The following is a 27048-nucleotide window of genomic DNA, read 5'->3' on the forward strand; positions in this document are numbered from 1 at the left end:
AAATAATAAAACAAAAATAATATAAACGTTTCTAGCAGGGGGACAAGCTCCCCTGCACACCCCCACTATTTAAATATACCATCTCAGAGATCACACTACATTGCGGAAAAGGAAATTCTTCCCTTTCCGCGCTGTATGGAGATCTCCATTCAGACTGTTCGAACTTTTAAAAGTTCGATTATATGGTCTCGGCCATATGAAAGTCAAGCTTGTAAAAGTTTGATCATCTGAAGGGGACCCATATGTATACATATATATACACACATACTCCTCTATGCCTTCACCGTCCTCAAACTATGGAACTCACTTCCACCTTCTATAAGAAACACAGGCAGCACCACCACCTTCAAACAAATGCTGAAAAATCATCTCAACTCATCCTGACTATGTTCCTACTCTATAACCTAACCTCTTCACTCTCCTTATATGATTACTACACTACTATGTCTTTTGCTGATGATATTCTCTCCATATTTATTTTTATCTTCACTTGTTGATTCTGGTACAATAATACTGATCTCTGTTTATACCAATCTGATTGAATTCATTGAATTCTGCTTTAATGTACATTTTCTGTATATATTGCTGTTATCAAACAAACTAGACTCCTGCTTTGATGTATTTATTATGTATATGTTACTATATTTACTATCTGTAACACTGTTTCTGTACTAATTAATGTTTATATTTTTTCTGTATCTCGTTGGAGCTTTTCTCCCCAGGCCTCCACTGAAAATGGGCTCTTTTAGGCCTAGTGGACTTATTACGGTAAACAACTGCAATACATAAATATATATACTAATAAAGGTAAACAAAGAGTGCCAAGAAGGCACAAGGAATGGATGGGATATGGAAAGTCAAAAACCCTGATGCCAGCGGTAATCTAAGTCTAGTGGAGGGAGGTGGAGAAAAAAAAAATAAATTCAAATATTACGATAAAGGACTACCTAAATCTACAAGAAATTAGTAAAGAATTTTTAGTCTCCCTGCTCGAGTGTTTCTGATCCATTTTGTCACAATGGCAGAAAATGAGATTTCAGGAGTTGGGGCTAGACTAGATCATTATGGGTAGAGGGAGGAGCTCAAATTTTGGAACCAAGGTCTTGTACAAAAAGCTGAACATTTGTTAGGAAGAATGAAAGACAACATCTGATCCAGGCATTAGCACACTCCCAATTGTAATGACTGAAAAGTGTTCAGGACATCCTGGGATATACATCCCCAATATAACTGCAGGGGTGATCTCAAACCTTTGTTAGCTGAAGGGACAAGTTCTGTTAAACTCAGGAGGAGGATATGTGACTGACATCTGCATTTCCTTTATTCCCCTACAGCATTAGAGTACCAGGTTGGAATGAATAAAAGACCACTGGACCCTGTGTTAGATACCCTACACAATGTCCAGCTTGAGATACAGAATCAGCTGTGGTAACCCTTGAGCTTTTTCCCCTTTACTTGTGGATAGCTGGGTTGAAGGTCTGGTATTTCTAAGCACTTCATGCCATACTCCACTCCTATTAGTGCCTGTGCTGGTCCTAAATCCAGAGCGGTTCAAAGTTGACAGGGGTAGAACTTTTCAGTATTTTAGACATCAAGTGCAACAATCGTTAGAAAAAAAGTCCAAACTATGTAAATGGAAGAAAATAACTGGATGGTGCAGGGGATGAGTACACAGTTTTGCAACCATGTGTGCCACTGCCAGGAGACACAGTCATTAAGTGTACAGAGAGAAAACATTGATAAACAGGAAGAGCTATGGAAATTAGAAAAGGAAATATCAAAAGTTATCAGAAATCTCCCAAAATCAGACTACTTAACTTGGCCCCAATAGCTGCAAATTGGGTCTATATTACAACATTGAAGTATTACATCGAATGTTCGAATACAGAGCCATTTCACTCCTAACACCACAACATCGAACACTCAGAACAGCAATTTTTTTCCCTGGGAAAAAATTTACTGTTCCAGCAAACACACACAACACAAGCACACCAAAATACATAATCCACACACATACACTTCACAAAACCCTACACTAAACCATACATACACTAGCAGCTATCCGCTTACCTTAACCCAACCCTAAGGTCCATAACTACCGTGCACACTCCCCTTACCTGCTCCCTAGCCCCAAGGTCCCTATCGCACACTCACCTTCATTTGCACACTTACCTTAACCTGGTCCGTAACCATCGCTCCACAGTCAAGGAAAGAGCGAAGCTGCAGAAACGGCCCACCGAATACTTTCCCTAGGAAAAGTATTCGATATTCTGCAGCTTCGCTATTTTCAGCTTTCGATGCAAAGGGTTCGATATTAGTACATTCTAAGTAGTAATACTTCGATGTACTAATATTAACCCCTGCAAATCATATTTGCTTGATGACAGGAGACAATTAGCTTATCTAACTTGCCCTTTAAGTGCACTTAATATTCTACTACTCCATCCATACAGACACATCCTTCTCTCCCCTCTTCTTCACCTGTCCTATTTGCCTTCTAGAAAGTCTCTGTGGGCACCCTTCTTCACCACTGCTTTTGGAAGTTCATTCCATAGGTCCACAACCTTCTCCATGCAGAAGCACTTTTATGGATTCAGACAGGAAATGGGACAGTAAAACCTACTAGTTGTGCTTCACCCCACTTGTTCAAATAATGCTTACATATCTTCCTGAAATTATCTTCTGCTGTAAGATCCTGTCGCTTACCCCTTACCTTCCGGTTTCTAACCAGACTATTTTCAATGTCTTATAATTTCTGGTCAAACCTTTTTCCCCTCTACTGACACATTCGTCTAGCTAAAGCCTTCCAGACCCTACCAGCAGCACAAGTTCAACCTTACATGGTCTATGGAACAGCACATGGTACTCGAGGTGAAGAAAGATCAGGAATGGAACAGAAAGCATAACTACTTTGCTTCTAGAATCTGTCCTCTTGAATATACAGTTCTTATATTCTTTCTTCTGCAAGTGCCACAGCTGCCTTACTCTAGGGACTGATTTAGATGCAACACCCACCCATGGATCACATTCTCTGCTTTGCTGCTTTCACTTCTACTTCCCCAGATTATACTTCACACTGGAGTTGTTTTAGATAATTTTTTCTCCACCTCGTCTATGAGCAGATTCTGGAAAGGTCTACTGCACTTGTAAAACAAGAAAAGTAGTTTTGTACCTACCATAAATGTAGATGTTAGAGTGTATACACTGCTGCGGTCATTACATTTGCGTTATCCTGCCGTCAGGCGGTTCCCCAGTCAGCCTGAGTTCCAAAGTCTTGGTCCGGCGTTGGTTGCTGTCGCCTCCTCCCTGACGTCAGTGTGACAGGGGTATACAAGATGCAGCTGACGCCATTTTCTTCAGTTTTTCTTGCTCCAGATGTCAGGTGCCTCTAAATAGGTAGGCAATTCCAATTGCTAATAAAACATACATAAAAAAAAGAAAACAATAACTTACAGCTACCAGCAAATACTCTCCTTAAGTACTAAAGGGTAGAAGACATAGGTACGTACCAGCCAGAAAGAGGGGAAGGAGGGAGGGTAACCTGGACTGCAGCAGTGTATACACTCTAACATCTACATTTATGGTAGGTACAAAACTGTACTATGTTCATCGTGTTACACTGCTGCAGTCATTACACTTGGGTAGAATCCCAAAGCTGAGGTAGGGTGGTTGGTTCTATAAGGCCCTGCAGCACTGCAGTGGCAAAGCCAGCTCTGGATTTACAGCATAGAGGCAGATAGTAATGCTTGGTGAAGGTATGTACATAACTCCAAGTTGCTGCTTGCAAAATATCCTTGGGTAGGTACTCCCCTGAGGTAGGCAGTCGAAGTTGTTGCCCTGGTGGAGTGAGATCTAATGCTGCTAGGTACAGGTTTTCCATGGTATGTGTAGCAGAAACGTAGACCATTTTCAAAATGGATAGGACATTGTACGTTTTGAAATGGCTTTTCCCTGTGCTCCTGCAGCATATGCTACCAATAATTGCTCAGATTTTCTGAAAGCTTTGGTTTTGTCCAAGTAGAAGCGTAACTGCATGTGAATGTCCAAAGAATGCAGTAATCCCTCCCCTTAATTCTGTGGTTTAGGAAAAAAAGTTGGCAGGTGAATAGTTTGGTTTAATAATTTTATAATATTTTGTAACATATATGAATTTTAGAGGATGTCATCCTCTAAAGACAATATGGAAAAAGAAGTAGAAATTATTTCACAGATGTTTTTGGATAGAAAATATCCAAAAAGAATGGTGAAATATGTGGCTACATTTGTTAAAAACAACTGTGGTACGAGATACAAGCCCCTGTTGGGACAACCATTAGAAGAAAACAATAAGAAAAATTCCTACACTAATAGAATAGTGTGCATTATTATGTTCAGTCCATATACTAACCTTGTGAAAGAAATTGTGAAAAGGCATTGGGAATTGTTGAATACATCTGACAATATTTTAGACAGTATAGGGAACAATCCCATTTGTATTTATAAAACTGCTTTGAATTTGAAAAAACTTTTGGAGGTCAGCTCTTACACTAGGGCAAAGAAGTTAAGAAGATCAACAAAAAAGTGTGGATCTTGTAAGCAGTGTATAAACATTAATGAAAAGGGTATGGTTAGACTGGACAATGTGATGAGAACTAAGTGCTGGAGTATTACAGGGAATTGTAATAGTCAGAGGGTAGTGTATCTTGCTTCTTGTTCTATCTGTCCTGCCTATTACATAGGCAAGACAGAGAGAAAATTCAAAACAAGAATCTATGAACATCTTTACAAGATAAAGAAAAAAAGACACAAAAAATGCCCTAAGTAGACATGTTCTTGACAAGGGTGATGACCATACTTTTAAATTTATGATTATAGATCAGGTAGAACAATCAGCACATGGTGGGAATTGGAAGACATGGCTAGCATACAAAGAAAGTGAATGGCAAATATATTGTGATGCCACTACTTTCCCCGGTCTCAATGATTTTATTAGTATTAAGCCATTTTTTATTTTGGACCGGGGTTAAGTTTTTCATAGTCTAAGGTCTACAGTTTAAATTTTAGTCTAAGTTTTTTATTCTATGGTTCTCCCTGGAATTTCTTAATATTTCATAAAGTATTTTACAAATGGGTTTTTGCACGTGCACACTAGTGGTATGCATCAAATTTAGTATATGATTTCACAATTTATAACTTACACCACAGTTTTTAACCTAACAGATAATTTTATAATATTTTATAACAAATATGAATTTTATCTATTTAGATATTTATATATTATTTATTTAGATAATTATGATATGTTTTATTTCTATATCATTCCTACATGCATTTTTTGCACATATATAGTAATTATAAAATGATGAAACAGTATTTTTTGACAGTTCTAGTATAGGGCACCCTTTTCGGAATTAAAATGGAAAATGTATCTTTAAGAAATTATATGTTTTTGGCGCCAAATCTATTTTAAAAGGGCAGTAAAAAGTGCATAACCTGGTTCTGATGAAATCTGAGATACTCAGATGAAAGCGCTTAACCACTGAATTCGTGTACAACTGGATTTTACTTTGTGGAAATAAACTTTATGTGTTTTTATTCGTGAGCACATTCTTGTTGAAATAACGTCTTGCTCGAGCTGTGGGGCTGGTTCCTGTTGTTTTTATTCTGTTTAAGTGGATTTGTGTATGTTCTATTGTTCTCAGTTGTGAGAATGGCAGTTACCGGTTCACCATCTGCTTCATTGAGCAGGACGGATTATTCAGAACTCCGTGAGGAAGTTACGTCACTTCAGAGTGACGTTAGTAGGCTTCTTGAGCTGGTGGGGAAGCTCTCCGAGGCCATTCAGCTTGGTAAAACTAACAAGTGACTTGCAAGCCAGTTAAAGATTTAACCCCACTACAGGATGAGAATACCTCGGATGTTTTCGTTAATGAGGAGGAAATCCCAAATGGACAAGGCATATGCAATCCTACAGGAACGCCAAATATTGCTCTCGATTTGGACAACAAGGATTTTACTTTTGACTTGAGCCTCTTGCAACGAGACGAGTTTTATAAGTTGGGTGCCAAACCGAAGGGCAAGGTACAAACGAAAACTTATGCTGCATCAATTATTAGAAAACCTGAACTTTACAAAGGTACAGAATTGAGAGATAACTTTTTAAGTCCTGTTTCAAGAAATTTCTCTAAACAGGGTAAACAGTTTATACAAAGAAGTGTTGGGAATGACTGTTTAAATGACTTTTTAAATGAAGAAGTTGATTATTTTTCAGAGGGTGTTCTTAATAATTCAATTAAGGGAAGAAATGAACACTCTTCTGAACCCATTAAAGAAAAGATATGTCTTTTGGGTAAAAAATTAATTTTACTAAAATGTGCAAAAATTGATAATGCTTATTTAGGAAAATGTCTTAATTTAGGCATAGTTCCCAAAGGCATTAGATTTTTTAAATTGCCCTTGGGTTTAAAATATGATGAGGACGTTATTTGCGATTTTAATGAAATGTTTGACGAATTTGGTTTTTATTTTATAAAGAAACTAATCAAGTATAATGATGGAAAAATTTCAGTGTTGTTAAATGAAGTGGAAATTTTAAATGAAGAGATTGTGCACAATGCTAAATTTGATGAGTGGATAGATTTGTATCATAAACAATTTACATATGCCGAGAATAAAGCAAAAAGTGTGTAGAATAGGAAACTTAAGAAAACTGATAGAGACTTGTGTTCATATAAAGAACACAAAGTCTATATATGGCCACGTTCTACTGAAGGTAGACATGTTAAAAAAGGAAATGTGGGTTTAGAAAGAAATTATTCTTATAGAGTTGATAGGACAGAGGAACATTCAAATTTTCAAGGGGGGAGACATCACCCTGCACCCAAACAATATCAGAGAAAATATTGAACATCAAAGATGGTATAAATAAGGAGGTTATGAGGTGCAATGACCTTCTTATTACTTCCCTAATGGACAATACTTCCCCAATGGATAATATGGATAGTAATACAGATGTAAGAAGGGCGGAATTGTAGAATTCCGAACAACTATCCAAGAATGAGGATGTTACAAATAATAAAGGTCCCCTAATTTCATCCTTTGCAGGTTTTAAAGTTTACAATTTTACTAATTTTTATATTTCTAAAGAATTCTTCAGTTTATTCAGTAAGGGAATGAAATATATTCCGACAGTAAAATTTAACTTTGTTGATGTTGTTAAAGAGATAAAGTTATACTGTCGAAGATTAAATTTAGCCCTACAATTTAGAAATAAAGAAGATTCTGATGTAGGAAGAAATCAAAGGGAGAATAGACTTTGTAAAAAGAGTGCATACATCCCCAACCCCCACCCCCAAGTGGGGATTTTTGAAAAAATGGTTTGTAGGAATATATACAGACTACATAAGAATATATACAATAGGGAGAATTTAAATGCCCCTTTTGAGGATAATTTAACTCAGGGGGAAAGAGAATGCCTGGAAAATGTGATAAACAACAAAAATATAAGATTAATGAAACCAGACAAGGGAGGGGGTATTATTATTTTTGATACAGAGGATTATATTAAAGCAATTCATGACATTCTTTTCACTTCAGGAAATTATGAAGAAGTGTCGTTAAATCAGATCAATATAGGTTATCATAGGATTGATTTAATAATAGAAGAATATTTGTTGGACAATCGTGTTACTAATGAAATTTATAACTTCTTGAGAACTGAATTTCCAAGAGTTGCTTGTATTTTTGGAATTCCAAAAATTCATAAATCTATAGAGACCCCACCCTTCAGACCTATTATTTCTGGTTCTCATTCCAAAACTTATAATATGGGTGTTGCAATTGATCAGTGGACCAAACATATCTACAATATGGTTCCCCATTTGGTTAAAGACTCCTGGGAATTTTTGAGTAGATTTACGCCTGATGTATGGTCCAAGGATATGGTCTTTCTTACAATAGATGTTCAAGATTTATTTTCTTGTATTCCTTGTACAACAGGTTTGGAGTTTTTTGAAAACAGCTTGAAAAAATATTCAGGGTTGAGTTGGGATAAAATCAGCTTAATCTTGGATATGATGGGCCTAATACTTGACCATAACTACATCCAATTTGAAGGAGAGTATTTCAGGCAGACCAGAGGAGTGGCTATGGGGGCTTCCTGTGCCCCCATTTTCGCAAACCTGGTCATGCTTGAATGGGAAAATCAATTTTTGTTTGAGTGAATTTTTTTAAAATATTTCCCTTTATTCTAGGTATTTGGATGATTTATTTATTATTTGGAAGGGCCCTACTGAAGATATCAAGAGATTCATTGACTATATTAACTCAAGCACCAATTTTTTAAGATTTACCTATAAGATGGACAAACTAGGCATTGCCTATTTAGACACTTTTATAAGTACAACCCCTGATGGATTTGCTTCAAAAATATACAGAAAATCCACCTTTTCAAACGATTATATAGAATTTGGTAGTTGCCACCCCCAACACATTTTTTGAAATGTGCTTAAGGGACAATACATCCGGGCAGCAAGGATGTCATCCTCTAAAGACAATATGGAAAAAGAAGTAGAAATTATTTCACAGATGTTTTTGGATAGAAAATATCCAAAAAAGAATGGTGAAAAATGTGGCTACATTTGTTAAAAACAACTGGGGTACGAGATACAAGCCCCTGTTGGGACAACCATTAGAAGAAAACAATAAGAAAAATTCCTACACTAATAGAATAGTGTGCATTATTATGTTCAGTCCATATACTAACCTTGTGAAAGAAATCGTGAAAAGGCATTGGGAATTGTTGAATACATCTGACAATATTTTAGACAGTATAGGGAACAATCCCATTTGTATTTATAAAACTGCTTTGAATTTGAAAAAACTTTTGGAGGTCAGCTCTTACACTAGGGCAAAGAAGTTAAGAAGATCAACAAAAAAGTGTGGATCTTGTAAGCAGTGTATAAACATTAATGAAAAGGGTATGGTTAGACTGGACAATGTGATGAGAACTAAGTGCTGGAGTATTACAGGGAATTGTAATAGTCAGAGGGTAGTGTATCTTGCTTCTTGTTCTATCTGTCCTGCCTATTACATAGGCAAGACAAAGAGAAAATTCAAAACAAGAATCTATGAACATCTTTACAAGATAAAGAAAAAAGACACAAAAAATGCCCTAAGTAGACATGTTCTTGACAAGGGTGATGACCATACTTTTAAATTTATGATTATAGATCAGGTAGAACAATCAGCACATGGTGGGAATTGGAAGACATGGCTAGCATACAAAGAAAGTGAATGGCAAATATATTGTGATGCCACTACTTTCCCCGGTCTCAATGATTTTATTAGTATTAAGCCATTTTTTATTTTGGACCGGGGTTAAGTTTTTCATAGTCTAAGGTCTACAGTTTAAATTTTAGTCTAAGTTTTTTATTCTATGGTTCTCCCTGGAATTTCTTAATATTTCATAAAGTATTTTACAAATGGGTTTTTGCACGTGCACACTAGTGGTATGCATCAAATTTAGTATATGATTTCACAATTTATAACTTACACCACAGTTTTTAACCTAACAGATAATTTTATAATATTTTATAACATATATGAATTTTATCTATTTAGATATTTATATATTATTTATTTAGATAATTATGATATGTTTTATTTCTATATCATTCCTACATGCATTTTTTGCACAGATATAGTAATTATAAAATGATGAAACAGTATTTTTTGACAGTTCTAGTATAGGGCACCCTTTTCGGAATTAAAATGGAAAATGTATCTTTAAGAAATTATATGTTTTTGGTGCCAAATCTATTTTAAAAGGGCAGTAAAAAGTGCATAACCTGGTTCTGATGAAATCTGAGATACTCAGATGAAAGCGCTTAACCATTGAATTCGTGTACAACTGGATTTTACTTTGTGGAAATAACCTTTATGTGTTTTTATTCGTGTGCACATTCTTGTTGAAATAACGTCTTGCTCGAGCTGTGGGGCTGGTTCCTGTTGTTTTTATTCTGTTTAACTGGTGGAAAATGAGGAAAGGTTCCACTGTCATTAGTGCCTGTAATTCTGAAACTCTTCGTGCTGATGTTATTGCCAGAAGCAGAGCAGTTTTCCAAGAGATGTATTTTAATTCTGCTGTGTTAGCTGGCTCAAAAGGAGGTAAAGTTAATTTTTCCAAAACAAAGTTGAGGTCCAAAGTTGGAGTAGGTGCTCTATGGGGCGGGTCTTATGTTTTTATCCCCTCTGAGGTACTGTTTTAACAGAGGATTAGAGAAAATTGGTGGATCTGTATTGTAATGAGCAGAGATGGCAGAAGCGTGGATCTTGATGGATGAGGAGAGGCCTTTGTCAAGCATCTCAGTTAAGTATTGTAGTATCTGAGGAATGTTTGGGACAAGAGGGTCAAGGCTGTGAGCTTGGTTCCAGGCACAGAATCTCTTCCATTTATCCGAATAGGCTTTCCTGGTACTAGGCCTTCTGGCCTCCAGAATGACATCCATAACAGCTTTGGAGAGAGGCATTGCTTGCTTAACTAAGGAATCTTCCATGCAGCTAGGTTCAAGGTCTTTATCTGGCTGTGTAGTATTTGATTGTTGTGCCAGAAGATGTGGGATTTGAGGCAAAATCCAGGGTGGTTCTTGTGCTAAGCTCAAGATTGGGTACCAATGCTGGCATGGCCAGTCTGGTGCAATCAGGATCATCTTTGGCTCTTCTTGCCTGGCTTTTATGAGTACCTTTGTCAGGAGAGGTAGTGGTGGGAAAGTGTATACTTGTAGGTTCTCCCAGCTGAATGAGAGGGCATCCACTTTCCATGCTTGTGGATGGTAACACCTTGTGCAGAATTTTTGTAGCTGGCAGTTTATTGGAGATGCAAACAGATCTATGTCCGGGCTCCACCATTTCTGTGTTATCACCTTTGCATTGATTCAATTCCCATTCGTGGGGATCCATGATGTTTCTGCTTAAGTCATCTGCCAGTGTGTTTTTCTCTCCTGGCAGGAATTGTGCTTGCAGATGAACTTGAAGGTTTATAGCTGTGTTCCACAAGGTCATGGCTTGTCTGCATAAGGGGTAGGAGTGAGTGCCCCCTTGCTTATGTACCACATAACTGTGGTGTTCTGTCTTTAGCAGTTGTTGTCCTGGATGCAGTAGGTCCTTGAAAGCTATAAGGGCATTTTGTACAGCTAGCATCTTTTTTTGATTGATGTGAAGATGCCTTTGTTCTTCGGGCCACGTGCCCTGAATACATTTGCCTGCCATGTGTGCTCCCCAGGCGTAATCCGATGCATCTGTTGTCAGTGTTTTTCTGGCTGTGGGTTGTGTAAAAGGCTGTCCCTTGTTGAGGTGACAAGCTTGAGCCCACCATTCAAACTCCTGTTAAAGGCAAGGGATTAGTGGTATAACTGTTTCCAAATTTTGACAGTGTTGAGACCATACATTCTTTAAGTACCATTGTAGTTTCGTCATATGCAGTCTGGCATATGGAATTAGTAGTATACAGGATGCCATGTAACCCAAGGCCTGCAGAATTTTTCTTGCAGGGAGTTGGGTCTTTGTTGCCATCAATTGGAAGTATTGAGTCAGTTGTCCTTGCTTGTCTGGCGTGAGATAAGCCATCTGGGCCATTGTGTTCAAGCTGGCACCCAGGAATATAATCTCTTGTGAGGGCACTAATTTTGATTTCTTTACGTTTACTGTGTACCCCTGGCAACTTAACTTTTTTACAAACGCCAGATGCTTTAGAAGAATGTCCTTGCTCTCTGCTTGAATCAGGCAGTCGTCCAGGTACGGATAAATTTGAATTCTTTTCTGTCTGCAAAATGCAATTACTGGTGCCAGGCACTTTGTGAAGACCCTGGGCGCAGTAGATAAGCCAAAGGGCAGTGCAGAGAATTGGTAGTGCATTGAACCAGCTATGAATCTAAGGTATCTTCTGCAGTTTTGTCTGATAGGGACATGCAGGTATGCCTCCTTGAGGTCCAAAGTCACAAGCCAAGCTTTCTTGCCCAGCATGGCAAGAAGCTGTAGTGTCAACATTTTGAATTTCAGAAAGTACAGTTGTGTACACTTACCAAAAATGTAGATGTTCGAGTGTCTTCACTGTTGCAGTCATCACTGTAGGGTTCTTCCTGCCAGCAGGCAGTCCTCGGTCGGCCAGAATCCCAAAGTCTGGGTCCGGCGTCAGCTGTTCAGTCATGCTCCCTGATGTCAGAGCGCTAGGAGTACAAAGCTGCCAGCAGACACCATGTTCGCCAGTTTTTCTTGCCCCAGATGTCAGGTGCCCAAAAATGAAGGCCAATAGTAAAACAAAAAAGTAACATACAACAAACCCCATACCCTGAAGCAAATATACCTCAAAAGAAGGGTGAAGTAGGAAACCACACTAATGAAAGTATAAGAGGGGACAGGAGGGAGGGAGGGTAACCCAGACTGCAACAGTGAAGACACTCGAACATCTACATTTATGGTAAGTGTACACAACTGTACTATGTTCATCGTGTTTCACTGTTGCAGTCATCACTGTGGGGTTGAATCCCAAAGCTGAGATAAAGGGTGGTGGTTATAGAGTAGATGGGGCAGCTAGAAGGCCCTGCAAGACTGCAGAAGCAAAGCCTGCCCTAGACTTAGAGTAAAGAGGGAGATTATAGTGCTTAGAGAAAGTATGCACCGAACTCCAAGTTGCAGCTTCCAAAATGTATTTGGTAGGTACTCCCCGGAGAAAGGCAGCTGAAGTGGCAGTAGCTCTGGTAGAGTGAGTCCTAATTTTTCCTGGGATTTGCTTTCCATGATGAGAGTAACAAAATCTGATTCCATGAGCAAGCCATTTAGAAATGGTCTGTTTTGAAATAGCTTTGCCTTGAGAATTTGTTGCACAAGAAACAAACAGTTGCTCTGTTAGCCTGAGATTCTTGGTTCTGTCCAGGTAAAAACGAAGTTGACTGTGTACATCCAAGAAATGCAAGATCCTTTCCCCCTTATTTTGTGGATTAGTGGAAGAAGTTGGCAGGTGAATAGTTTTATTTAAAGCCACTTTGGAAACCACTTTAGGCATGAAAGTAGGATTAGTCCTTAAAGACACCCTATCTTGGTGAAAAATAATATAAGGCTCCACAGCCATGAGTACTTGTAACTCCGAGACTCTCCTGGCTGAAGTCTAAGCCAGCAGGATAGCTGTCTTCCACGATAAATACTTAATATCAGGCTCAAAAGGAGGCAGAGTGAGTTTTTCCAGAACATAGTTTAGGTACCAGGCAGGTATGGGTGGTGTCCTAGGGGGCCTTAAATTCTTTGCTCCTCTGAGATATTGTTTCAGAAGTGCATGGGAAAAAATTGTAGGATCTGTATTGTAATGTGCAGAGATAGCTGAGGCATGTATTTTTATGGAGGAGAAGGATAAACTCTTATGTAGCATGTCTGTCAGGTAAAGGAAAATCAGTGGGATATTAGGAATGAGGGGATCCGAATCCTGAGCATGCATCCAGGAGCAAAATCTCTTCCATTTACCTGCATAAAATTTTCTAGTGCTAGGCCATCTGGCTTCTAAGATGACATCCATGACCTGTTTGGGAAGGAAAGGATTAATCATAGACCCTGAATTCACCAGGCTGAGAGTTTTGACATGAGAGTGCAGAACCTGGCCCTGGTGTTGGGACAAAAGATTTGGAATCTGAGGTAAAATCCAAGGTGGCTCCTGGGATAGATTCATCAGTGTTGAGTACCAGAATTGACTAGGCCAATTTGAGGCCAGTAAAATCATCATCCTGGGCTTGTCCTGCTTGATCTTTAACACCCGTGGAAGAAGAGGTAGTGGTGGAAAGGCATACCCCGAGAGGTTTCTCCAACTGAATGATAGTGCATCCACTTTCCATGCTAGTTTGTGAAATGTCCTTGTGCAAAATATCTTTAACTGGTGGTTGAGGGGGGATGCAAATAGATCTATGTCTGGGCAGCCCCAGGCTTCTGTAATCATCTTGAATATGTGGGTGTCTAGCATCCACTCGTGTGGGTCTGACAGGTTCTTGCTCAGGCTGTCTGCCAGAATATTTTGTTTCCCCTGGCAGGAACTGAGCTTGTAGATCCACTTTGCAAGCTACAGCTGTGTTCCATAGAGTCATGGCTAGTCTGCAAAGGGGGTAGGAGTGTGAACCCCCGTGCCTGTTTATGTACCACATAACTGTGGTGTTGTCTGTCCGTATCAGTAGTTGTCCTGGTTGTAGAAGATCCCTGAAAGCCAAGAGGGCATTTTGTACAGCTAACATCTCTCTTAAATTGATGTGTAGGAGCTTCTGATCCTCTGTCTAAAAATCTTGCAGACCTTTTCCCTGCAAGTGGGCTCCCCATGCGTAATCCGAGGTATCCGTGGTTAACACTTGGCTGGCTGGAGGCAGACTGAAGGCTTTCCCTTTGTTGTGAAGACATGCCATAGTCCACACCAATGGAATTCCTTTTGTAGGGAAGGCAAGACAGCAATCTGTGTGTCTAGACTGTGGCAATGCTGGGACCATACACTTTTTAGGTACCATTGTATTTTTCTCATATGTAGTCTTGCATTTGGTATGAGAAGGATGCAGGAGGCCATGTAACCCAAAGCCTGCAGGAATTTCCTTGCAGTTAGATGAGTTATTGACACCAAGGTTTTGAAAGTTGAAGCCAGCTGTAGTTGTTTTTCGGATGTCAGGAATGCCATCTGGGTTGTTGTGTTTAGAAGAGCACCCAGAAAAGTTATCTGTTGTGTGGGTGTCAAATTTGACTTTATGTTCACAGTAAATCCCAGGTACTTGAGAAGATTTTGAACAAATTCCAGATGCTGGAGTAAGACATCCTTGCTGTCTGCTTGAATAAGGCAGTCGTCCAGATAAGGGTAAATTTGAATTCCCTTGAGTCTGCAATAAGCTACTACTGGTGCCAGGCACTTGAAGACCCTGGACGCAGTAGACAAGCCAAAGGGCAGCACAGAGAATTGGTAATGTTTCAAGCCGGCCCTGAACCAGAGGTATTTTCTGCACTCCTGTCTGATAGGGATGTGTAGGCAAGCCTCCTTTAAATCCAATGTCACCATCCATGCATTTTTGCTCAACATTGGCAGGAGCTGCTGCAGAGTAAGCTTCTTGAACTTTGGTATCTCCAGGAAAGTGTTTAAGACCGACAGATCCAGGATGGGTCTCCATGAATTTTGCTTTCTGGGAACTAGAAAGTGCCTTGAGTAAAAGCCTTGCCCAGTCTTGGATTGTGGAACCAGTTCTATGGCCCTCATAGCCATGAGGGATCCCACCTGGTTTAATGCCTCTGACCATTGGTGTTTTGGTAGGTCTGGCCATCCGTTTGGTCTTGGCAAGGTATGAAGTGGAATTTGTAACCCCTTGAAACTACATCCAAAACCCACTTGTCTTGGGTTATGTAAGTCCAATTTTGTTGAAAAAGAGAGAGTTTTCCACCTAGAGTGGCTTCCAGGAGAGAAGTTCCTGGAGCCATGCAGGGGGAGTCATTGAGCCTGTTTTCTATAAGATTGAGGTCTGTCCTCTCCACCCCTGGGGGTGGAAGCACTCCACTGTCTAGGTCTGTAAGAGGTCTGTGCTTGGGTCCTCCCTCTGGAGCGCCTATATCTACCCCTCTGAGGCCTGTCCGAGTTGGGGAAGGACCAATTTTTAGTTGGCCAATTTCTGCTAAATCTTGGGGGCTGAACTTGTAAGAAATCCTTAACCGTTTGCATGGATTTTGCCTTATCCTCCATTTTCTTTATCACCTCTTCAGCCTTAGACCCAAACAAAACATTATGCTGAACAGGAGCATCCAGTAACTTTGCTTTCACTTGATCAGTTAAGTTTTGTTCCTTTAACCAAGCATGCCTTCTAATGACTGTGCCAGAGGCAACCGCCCTGCAAGAGGCCTCCAAGACATCAAAACCACAGTGTAAACCATGCTTCCCCACTTTTTCAGTGGCATGCATCAAATAGTGTAATTCCTTATTATCTGCACATGCAGAAATGGTACCTAGCTTTTGTTTCATAACAGACAGCAGAAATTGCTGATATTTTAGCATATGAAACTGACAATTTAAAGCCCTAATAGATAAAGTAGCAGAAGTGTACACTTGTTTGCCCCATCTCTCCAAAGCTCTAGAATCCTTATCTGTCGGAATAGGGTTTTTAGCAGAAGCGGTCTTAACCCCCTTAGGACCCTGAGAAATGGTTTCTGGATCAGCAGTAGGATTTTTGTAAAGGAACTGGTGGGAGTCAGGGACCCTGTAATATCTATTGGGCTTAGCAGGGGCTGGAGGAAAGGAGTCAGGAGTTAAATTAGCCTCAGAAAAGGCATCATCCACAATATGCAAAATAGGAGGAATAGCCAGGGGTCTAATTTTGGGGAAGAAGGAAAGTACAGTTTTGTACCTACCATAAATGTAGATGTCCGAATTGGATAGCATCTGCAGTCATAACAACTGGGTTGTCCTGTCGTCAGGCAGCCCTTCAGTCGGCCGGATTCCAAAGTCCGGGTCCGGCTTCGGCTGATGTCGCACTTCACCCGACGTCATCTCTGTTGGTCTTCGGGTATATAAGCATCAGCCGACGCCATTTTCTTCAGTGTTTCTTGCCCCAGATGCCAGAAGCCCTCTAGAAGGCTAAAAATTTTGGATAGATGCCAATGTTTCCAAAAGATAGAGGTAAACACAAAAATAAGCATGTATGTGCATAAATACAAACAAATACACCATGAAAGAAGTCCCCCCCACTAGCTAGCTATTAGAAGGGTAAACACCCTAGGAGTACCACAGAGGGGAAGGAGGGAGGGTAATCCTGACTGCAGATGCTATCCAATTCGGACATCTACATTTATGGTAGGTACAAAACTGTACTATGTCCTTCATGGATGCATCTGCAGTCATAACAACTGGGTAGAATACCATAGCCAACTAGGGGAGGAGGATAAAGGTAGATTATGGTGTGTTTAGGATCCCTTGCAGAACAGCAGTGGCAAACCCTGCTCGGGATCTGGAATATAGAGGTAGATTATAATGCTTGGCAAATGTATGCACGGAGGTCCAAGTAGCCGCCTCAATAATGTCTTTGGTAGCCACTCCTCGTAAGAAGGCTGTGGTAGTGGCTGTTGCCCTTGTAGAATGAGGTCTTATGTTCTGTGGAATTTGCTTTCCATGGAAGGAGTAACAGAATCGTATGCAATTTCCTATCCATTTGGAGATTGTCTGTTTGGAAATAGCTTTTCCTTCCCTTCCTGCTGCATAGGCTACGAAAAGTTGGTCAGTCTTTCTGCTATTTTTTGTTCTGTCCAAGTAGTAGCGTAGCTATGTACATCCAAGGTATGCAGTATTCTTTCCCCTCTGTTTTGTGGGTTGGGAAAGAAGGTAGGTAGGTGGATTGCCTGGTTTAAGGACACTCTGGATACCACCTTAGGCATAAATGTAGGATTAGCCCTCATGGTCACTCTATCTTGGTGGAAGATTAGAAAGGGTTGCACTGCCATTAAGGCCTGTAGTTCTGAAACCCTCCTTGCTGAAGTAATTGCCAGTAGGAAAGCAGTTTTCCATGACAGGTGTTGCAGGTCTGCTGTTGCTGCTGGTTCAAAAGGTGATAGAGTCAATTTTTCTAGCACAAAGTTCAAGTCCCAGGCTGGTAATGGTGGTTTCCTTGGAGGTTTTACATTCTTGATTCCTCTGAGGAACTGCCTGAGCAAAGGATGTGAAAAAACAGGTGGATCAAAGCTGTATTCTGCTGAAATAGCTGATGCATGAATCTTGATGGAGGAATAGGACAGGCCTGAATGAAGTAGTTCGGCCAGATACTCCAGAATGTTGGGCATATCTATGTTTGATACATCTTTACCTCTTTCTGAGCTCCAAATGACAAACCTTTTCCATTTCCCAGCATAGTTTCTTCTTGTTGAAGGTCTGCGTGCTTCAAGAATAATGTCTTTAACTCTTTGTGAAAGCTGTGGATTAGCAGCTGCTATGTGATGTTCCATGCAGTCAGTTGCAACGTTTTAGGTTTGGATGCATGGTGCTGTAGTTGTTCTGAGTTAGCATCAAAGGCATCAGGGTATTGGCCACATATTGTTCCGAGACATGCTCCTCAGCAGTGGGTACCAATGTTGTCTTGGCCAGTTTGGAGCTATCAGGATTATCCTTGGACGTTCCTCCTTGATTTTTAGTAATACTTTGTGTATCAAGGGAAGAGGTGGGAATGCATATGCTGTTAGTCCTTTCCAGCTGAAGGAGAGCGAGTCCACTTTCCATGCTAGTGGGTGGAATGTCCTTGTGCAGAATTTTTGAGCTGGTGATTGAGAGTTGATGCGAATAGATCTATCTGAGGCATTACCCATTTCTTCGAGTTGGTCTTGAAGATGTCCGGTGCAGCTGCCATTCGTGGACATCCGATGTAGTCCTGCTTAACATATCTGCTAGAGAGTTTTCTTTTCCTGGTACAAATATTGCCTGTAACTGGATGTTGTAGCTGAGTGCCAGGGTCCACAGTTCCAAAGTCATTCTGCATAGGAGGTAGGAATGAGTGCCTCCCTGTTTGTTGATGTACCACATGACTGTGGTGTTGTCTGTCCTTATCATCAACTGGCCTTCCTTGAGAAATGGTCTGAACTTTTGGATTGCCAGTTTTACTGCCAGCATTTCTTTTAGGTTGATGTGCAGTTGAAGTTGGTCCTGTGTCCACAATCCTTGCACGCATTTGTCCAGCATATGTGCCCCCGATCCCAGGTCTGAAGCATCTGTTGTGATGGTCTGGCTTGCTTGACCTTTGAAAGGGCAGGCCTGGGTTTGACTGGCATGCGTGAGCCCACCATAGGAACTCCTGTTTTAAGCATGGTATTAGTGGGATTTCCGTTACTAGGCTGTGTCTGTGTTGGGACCATAAATTCTTTAGGTACCACTGAAGCTTTCTCATATGTAGTCTGGCAAATGGAACCAAGATTATGCATGATGCCATGAAACCCAAGGCCTGCAGTACCTTTCTTGCTGTTAACTTGTTCAGATTTGCTAGTGCCAAGAAGTAAAGAGGGAGTTCTTTTTGTTTTTCTGTAGTTAGGAATGCCATTTGTCTTACTGTGTCCAATTCCGCTCCCAGGAAAGTCCTTGTCTGGGATGGTATCAGCCTTGACTTTTGTAAATTGACTGTGTATCCCAGTGCTTGAAGCAAGTAAATGACCCTTTGTAAATCTGTTGTCAGCTTGCTTTTGTTGTCCCCTTGTATCAGACAGTCGTCCAGGTATGGATAAATTTGAATTCCCTGTAGTCTGCAATGGGCGATTACTGATGCCAGGCATTTTGTGAATACTCTGGGCGCAGTAGATAAGCCAAAGGGCAATGCTGAGAATTGATAGTGCTCTGATCCTGCAAGAAATCTGAGGTATCTTCTGCAGATAGGTCGAATGGGGACGTGCAGGTATGCCTCCTTGAGATCTAGAGTTACCAGCCAACACTCCTTGCCCAGCATGGGAAGAAGTTGCTGTAGGGTCAGCATTTTGAATTTTGGGACAATGATGTAAGTATTTAGGGTAGACAGGTCTAGAATTGGTCTCCAACTTTTTTCCTTTCTTGGAACTAGGAATAGTCTGGAGTAGAACCCTTTCCTTGCTCTGCTGTTGGCACTTTTTCCACAGCTCTCATGTTTGCTAATTCCATTATCTGTTGTAGAGCCTCTGTTTTTGATTTGGAGGTAGGTTTGGCATTCCTCTTTTGACTGGTAAAGTGTGGAAGTGGAACCGTAACCTTGATCTATGGTTCGTAAAATCCACTTGTCCTTTGTTATGTGGTGCCAGTTTTTGAAAATAAGGTTAGCTTTCCGCCTAGAGGAGCTGCTATTTGTTCCCTGGTTGGCGGGTTTAGGTTTAAGTCACTGTGGCTGTGTTGATGTAGAGGCAGGTGTTGATTCTGTGCCTCTGTTGTTACCTTGCCACTGTCGTCCTCTGTAGGCACCTCCTCTGGATTGGTTTCTGCCTCTGGAACGTCTATTCCTGCCCCTTTGAGGTCTTGTGGAGTCAGGAAAGGACCAATTTTTGGCAGGCCAGTTCCTGCTAAACCTTGGGGGTTGAACCTGCAAAAATTCTTTAACTGTCTGGACTGATTTTGCCTTTTCTTCCATTTTCTTCATAACCTGCTGGGCAGGTGTACCAAACAAACTTGATTTATCCATAGGAGCATCAAGCAATTTAGATTTAACATGATCCGGTAAAGCTTGCTCCTTTAGCCATGCATGCCTTCTAATTACTGTGCCAGTCATGGCTGATCTAAATGAAGCCTCCAGTGCATCATAGCCACATTTTAAAGAATGGTTACTAACCTGCTGTATGTTATTTACCATTTCTAATACATAATTCTTATCAAGAGATTCATCAGTGGTTAGCTTTTTAGTTAACTGATCAAGCATAAACTCTTGGTATTGTATCATGTGAAACTGACAATTTAAAGCTCTAGCTGAAAGAGTGGCTGAAGTGTAAACTTTTTTACCCCATCTGTCTAATGACCTTGCTTCCCTTTCAGAAGGAACAGGGTTTTAGCTATGGTCATGCTACTGCCTTGGGACCCTGGGATATAGTTTCGGGCTCTGCAAGAGGGGCCTTGTAGAGGTGGTGATGAGTATCTGGCACCCTGTAAAATCTGTCTGGTTTGGCAGGGGCTGGGGGTAAAGAATCTGGAGCTGAGCAGGCATCATTGAAAGCATCATCCACCACAGAGCGAACAGGAGGGATAGCTAAGGGCCTGTGCTGTGGTAGGTGCAAAAAAGTCCTAAGTCTTTTCCTGGAGTCTGAAAAATCCTGTTGCTGCCATTGGAACTGTTCTCGCATGGCGTGCAAGGTTTCCCCAAAGGAGAATTCTTCTGGAGGGGAAGCAGCTGGAATGGATTCTTCAGCATCAGAATCTTCAAAATTGGAGAAAGGAGCCTCTGGCTGGTCAGTTATGTCTGATTCATCAGCAGAATCATCAGAGGACACTGGCTCAGGGGGCTCTGCCCTAGGTCTCTTTTCTGGGGGCTGAGAGGCCCTGTCTGGGTGAGATTGAGATCCTCTAATTAATTTAATTAAATCTTCTGCCAAGGTAAGCATTTGAGAACTGGCAGAGGGCCTGGTGGAAGGGGGTTTAACAGGCACTGTTTTAGTAGTCTTGGCTGCTTTAGCCCTGGCGAAGGCCTTAATGGACATGGCTGCTGGAGGCCTAGCAGCACCACGTGCTGGGGTAGAGACATCCAAGGGAATGGTGTCTGATAAGTCAGTGGTAAGCACCGTAGTGGGTAAAATTTCTGAGGCCGATTCAAGAGTGTTAGCAGGGACCTCAGTTGTAGTGATAGTTTCAGGTGTAGTTTGATCAGTTTTCGGTTTCGCCGAAACCGAGACACTCGCGTTTGCTTAACCATGGTTTCGGCGAAACCGCGGACCGCAGTGTCGGTCTTTTCTTTGCTTTTTGGCAGAATGCGGTCGGAGGGTCCGACGGCATAATGTACGCAAAGTCAGAACCAAAACTGTTCTGCAAACTCTGACCGACGCCTGCCGCTCGTCGGTTGAAAGAAGCACAGGACGAACAAGCTGCTACGTCGTGGGCTGGGCCTAAACAGGGCAGGCAGTAAGAGTGGAAATCTTTATGAGGTATTTGTTTCCCACAGGTTAAACAATTATTAACTTTTTCTGACATCGGCTGAGGCAAGAAAGAGTCCCCAACGGGGTACTTAGCTTTAGAAGTCTTCGAAGTAGTATTCGGTAGAAGTAATCTCTGGATCCGACCGGCACTTGCGAACAGCTTCTGCTTCGGGCGCCACGCGGCAAGAAAGACTGAAGAAAATGGCGTCGGCTGATGCTTATATACCCGAAGACCAACAGAGAGGACGTCGGGTGAAGTGCGACATCAGCCGAAGCCGGACCCGGACTTTGGAATCCGGCCGACTGAAGGGCTGCCTGACGACAGGACAACCCAGTTGTTATGACTGCAGATGCATCCATGAAGGACATATCCCTAAGCCTTCTCTTAGATTCCGAGTACTCCTGTCCTTCCCAGTGAAAATGTTCCCTCATGTCATGTAAAGTTTCCCCAAAAGAAAAATCCTTAGGTGGGAGAAGCTGAAGGAATGGATTTCCTCAGCATCAGAATCGTCATAATGAGGGAAAGAGTATTCCTGTTCAGAGGAAGACACTGAAGAAATAGATGCCCGATCAGAAGATTCATAATCCAATTCTTGCCTTGGCCTTTTGTCTGGAGGGGGATGTGAACCCCTAATCATGGTTAGAAAGTCCTCCGCCATTTTAAGTAGCTGTTTCTGAGATTTGGGTCCCGGATCAGAAGAGGCCTGGGCTGGTGTCTTAGATTTAGAAGGAGTCTTTGGCTTTGCCTTTATCAGAAGCTGTGTAGGCCTGAAAACCCCCACGGAAGCCGGTACCTGCACAGTGGCTCAGGACCCATCCGAGGGAGCATTGTCCGAAGGTCCTGCAGCTGGAGTGCTCAAAGGCCTAGTTGGCTCCTCGTAGGAGTCCGTTTCGGCAATCTGTTCTGAAATGGCCGACGACAGGGGCTGCGAAAGTGCCTCACTGACGACGGCCGAACCTGTAGCTGGCTCTGCTTGTAAAATGTTGTCTGATTTGGACCTCGGAGGTCTGCCCTTATCCTTGCGTCGTTTGTGAACTCCGGTAGTCGGAAGCATGTCGACATTTTATAATTAAATTGCCTACCAAAGTAGTGAAAAGCAAAATCGTACCTTCGCTTAATCATACGTTGGTTAAATCTAGCACAAAACCGACAACTAGCTACGTCGTGGTCAGGGCCTAAACAAGGAATACAGCAAGAATGAAAATCCTTATGAGGTATTTGCTTCCCACAAGAAATGCAATTATTAACTTTTTCTGACATCGGACTGGAGCAAGAAAAAAGTTTCCCCAATGGGGTGCTTAGCTTTGAGAAGAAGTAAGTCTTCGGACTGAAGCATGAAAAAATATCAGGAGTCAGCCGACTGGCACTTGCGAACTGCTTTCACCGCATGGCAAGAAAGACTGGAGAACATGGCGTCGGCTGGCAGCTTTATACTCCTAGCGCTCTGATGTCAGGGACTGAACAGCCGACGTTGGACCCAGACTTTGGGATTCTGGCCGACCGAAGACTGCCTGCCAGCAGGAAGAACCCTACAGTGATGACTGCAACAGTGAAACACGATGAACATCATCCAGGTAACTGTTTAGAGATGAAAGATCCAGAATGGGCCTCCAGGCTTTGTCCTTTCTGGGTACCAGAAAGAGTCTTGAGTAAAATCCTTGTCCTTGCTCCTGTGATGGTACCTTTTGAATAGCTCTCATATCCACGCGTGCTGTAATTTGTTTTTGAGCCTCTGCCCATTGACTTGGTGGCAGATTTGGCATTCCTTTTAACCTTGGCAGAGTGTGAAAGTGGAACCTGTAACCTTGAAATACAATGTTGAGAACCCATTTGCCTTTGGTGATCATTTGCCAGTTGCGGTAGAAGAGTGCCAGTTTTCCTCCCAAGGGGGCTGCCAAGAGAGATTTGTTTGGCAGCTGTAGTGGGAAGTCATTGGAGCGGCTTTTTATATGGTTGGGGCGTGTCTTCCCCTTCTTTCTGGCCTGATGCAACCCATTGTCGAGGCCTTTAAGGACCTTGTGTTTGACCTCTACCTCTTGGACTTCTGTATCTTCCCCTTTGAGGTCTGTCTGTAATTGGAAAGGACCAATTCTTAGTTGGCCAGATTCTGCTAAATCTAGGAGGCTGAACCTGTAAGAAATCCTTCACCGTTTGCAGAGATTTTGCCTTATCCTCCATTTTCTTTAATACTTCTTCTGCCTTAACTCCAAACACATCCTGCTGCAAAGGTGCATCTAATAATTTTGCTTTAATATAATCTGGTAACGTATGTTCTTTTAACCAAGCATGTCTTCTAATGACAGAGCCTGTAACTGCTGCTCTGCAGGGGGCCTCTAGAGAATCAAAACCACATTGCAAAGTATGATTTCCCACGTTCAGCTGCATGCAATAAATCCTGCATTTCTTTAAAATTAGGAGGATCCGATTCTGGAAGCATTTTTTGTTTTAACTGAGACAGTAAAAATAGCTGATATTTTAGCATGTGAAACTGGCAATTTAAGGCTCTCATTGCTAAAGTTAGACGTATATACTTTCTTTCCCCATCTGTCTAATGCTCTGGAATCTCTGTCAGAGGGAACTGGATTCTTGGCTGGTGAGGCCTTAACCCCCTTTGGGTCCCTGAGAAATAGTTTCAGGGTCAGCTACAGGGCTTTTATACAGAAATTTGTGAGAGTCAGGGACTCTGTAGTATCTGTCAGGTTTAACAGGGGCTGGAGGTAAGGAATCAGGATTTAAGCTGGATTCAGTATACACATCATCCACAATATCCAACACTGGCGGAATAGCAAGGGGTCTGTGTTGAGGTAATAAAAGTAGTCTCTGAGCCTTTTCTTAAATTCTGAGCAATCCTGGACTTCCGAGTAGAATGCTCCTTCATGGTATGTAGGGTTTCCCCAAAGGAGTAGTCCTCAGGTGGTGAGGCTGATGGAATTGATTCCTCAGCATCAGAATCCTCATAAGGGGGTAAAGAGTATCCTAGGTCTGAGGATGAATCAGAAGAGATGGACACCTGGTCGGATGAGTCAGTCTGCATCCTGTCTAGGTCTCTTTTCAGGAGGGGGATGGGGCCCCCTGATCAGAGTGATTAGGTCTTCGGCCATTTTGACCATTTGTTTCTTAGGCATGGAGGCCTGTCCTGAAGAATGATGTATTTGTTTGTTTGATTTTAAAGGAGGCTTAGACTTAGCTGAGGGTTTAATGCTTAACTGAGTAGGTCTGAAGACACCCTCTGAAGCTGAGGGTTGCTCAGCTACTCCGGATCCCACTAAAAGGTTAGTCTCGGTATGCTGAATAACTTGTGCATCCGAAGGCCCAGCCATCTCCACGTGGGAGTCAGAGGCGGCCTGTGGTTCTACAGAAACGGTCGTCAGGGGCTGCGAAGGCGCCTCGCTGAAAACCAGAGAACCGGCGACTGGCCTAGAAGAGGCTTCGTCGTCAGTTTTGGGCCTCGGATGCCTATCCTTGTCTTTGCGCTTTTTGTGTATTCCGGTCGTCGGAAGTTCCGACAGCATGGTATAATTGAATTTTCTACCAAAATAATGTCGGGCAAAATCAAACATACGTTTAATACTGCGCTTGTTAAACCTAGCACAAAACAGACAACCAGTGACGTCGTGGTCTGGGCCTAGGCATGGGATACAATAGGAATGAAAATCCTTATAAGGTATTTGCTTCCCACAAGAAATACAGTTATTAACTTTTACTGACATAGGTCTGAGGCAAGAAAAAGTTTCCCCAACGGGGTACTTAGCTTTGCAGAAGACTTCGGTTCTGGATTCGGAATGACAATCTCAGAAGATGGCTGACCGGCACTTGCGAACTGCTTTTGCTTCGGGCACCGTGCGGCAAGAAAGACTTAAGAAAATGGCGTCGGCTGCATCTTATATATATCCCTGTCGCACTGACGTCAGGGAGGAGGCGACAGCAACTGACGCCGGACCAAGACTTTGGAACTCAGGCCGACTGGGGAACCGCCTGATGGCAGGATAACCCAAGTGTAATGACTGCAGCAGTGCAACACGAACATCGTAAAAGCTACAGTCCTTAACAGCAACCTGAAAAAAAAAATCATGTCCAAGTACTGATGCTAAAAAACCTGAGGAAAAAAATAACGCCTCTAGCAGTTTAACTTGCACTACTACAAAACAAAATGCACATCTATTGCTGGAACTGAAATTACATTAGTTTTTTTAAGAAAACTTAAGTGCATTAGTATTCTGTGAAAGAGAAAAACTATTTTACTTCCAAGATGTAGGATGAAAAACTAAACTATTCTGTTTCTCAGATAAAAGAAAGCTCACAGTCAGTTTCTATTAAAAAGCAAAGGGAAAACACTCCAGGACTGCACAATTCAAGCAAAATGAAAAGTGAAGATTACCTCTAGAAAAAAATCATGTTCCACTTTTAGGACAACATTATCACACGTGGCCCAAAAGTAACATCAATATATGTAAAACCCTAACAAATCATGACCAAGCTGTACTTATGAAACCTGATGTATTGGACAACTACAAAGTTGTTTTTGAAAGGCTGAACTAGGTGATACTAACTTGCAGAAAAGGAAATTGGGACCCAAAACTAATACATGGAGCTGCAGTGGAGGTTAACTCTAGCATTAACACAAAAAATGCAGGGTTGTCAACCAATAATTGATCTCTGACAATAACATACTAAAAAGCATTCATGTGATCAAATAAACAGACTGTTTAGTTTAAGTCAAGCAACTGCACCACATTACAGCACTAACAAAAATCAAAGGCTAATAAAACATTTGAGACATGAGGCATGCAAACAGAACAAGGCAAAATGCAGCTTAATCTGCTTTTACAAGAGGGGGAAAAAGCTGCAATTATCTTCCGTCCTGATTCAGAACAGACCAGCAACATACCAGATTAAATGACAATACTAATAAACATTCAGTATCTAGCAGAGTAAAACTTAAAATGTTAAGATTATACCATAAAGACAGAACAATGTGATCTTACAACTGTGGGAGGCTGGGTTTCAGAAAAGGATCACTATCTGCTCCATTTATAGCCTTGTTTTTTCGTTGTTTTAGTTCTGAACTTGGAGCTGGTGTCTGAGGGTTGTTGGATGCGGGTTTTCGTTTTGCAAGTAGTTTTCTTTGTCTTTCAATCTCTTCCCTTTGTTGGTTTATCCATTCCTGTTGTCTGGTCAGCCAAAGAAAAAAAGAGAAGGTCACCATGATGAAATTGTGCACCATCTTACCTGAAATCTAGGAGACTGGGGGAAAGAAACAATGCTGTAAATTATAATAACCAGAATCAAATTAAACGCAAGAAAAGTGCTTTACTTTAAAGCAGACACATTAAGGACTTAAAATAGAAGTCAACTCACTACTCAGCAGTCAAACAAATGAACTGCACTCTTAAAAACATTACGTCATCTTTTTAAAAAAATGCATGTATTATACAAGCACACAAGAAACTGATATAATGGCCAAA

The 27048-nt window shown here is 41.5% G+C and overlaps 1 protein-coding gene across 1 annotated transcript in view; it reads right to left on the reverse strand.

Moving 5' to 3' along the window:
* Window positions 1-27048, reverse strand: part of TLK1 (tousled like kinase 1) — a gene marked incomplete in the record, with an annotated part of 2832579 nt that overhangs the window by 1197167 nt on the left and 1608364 nt on the right. The window contains 1 exon segment of the mRNA XM_044075520.1: window positions 26569-26754. Coding sequence (XP_043931455.1) covers window positions 26569-26754 — 186 coding nt within the window.

This window comes from Protopterus annectens, chromosome 6.part1, assembly GCF_019279795.1.
Source record: "Protopterus annectens isolate FY-2018-M chromosome 6.part1, PAN1.0, whole genome shotgun sequence".
NCBI classification, from domain to species: Eukaryota; Metazoa; Chordata; order Ceratodontiformes; family Protopteridae; genus Protopterus; species Protopterus annectens.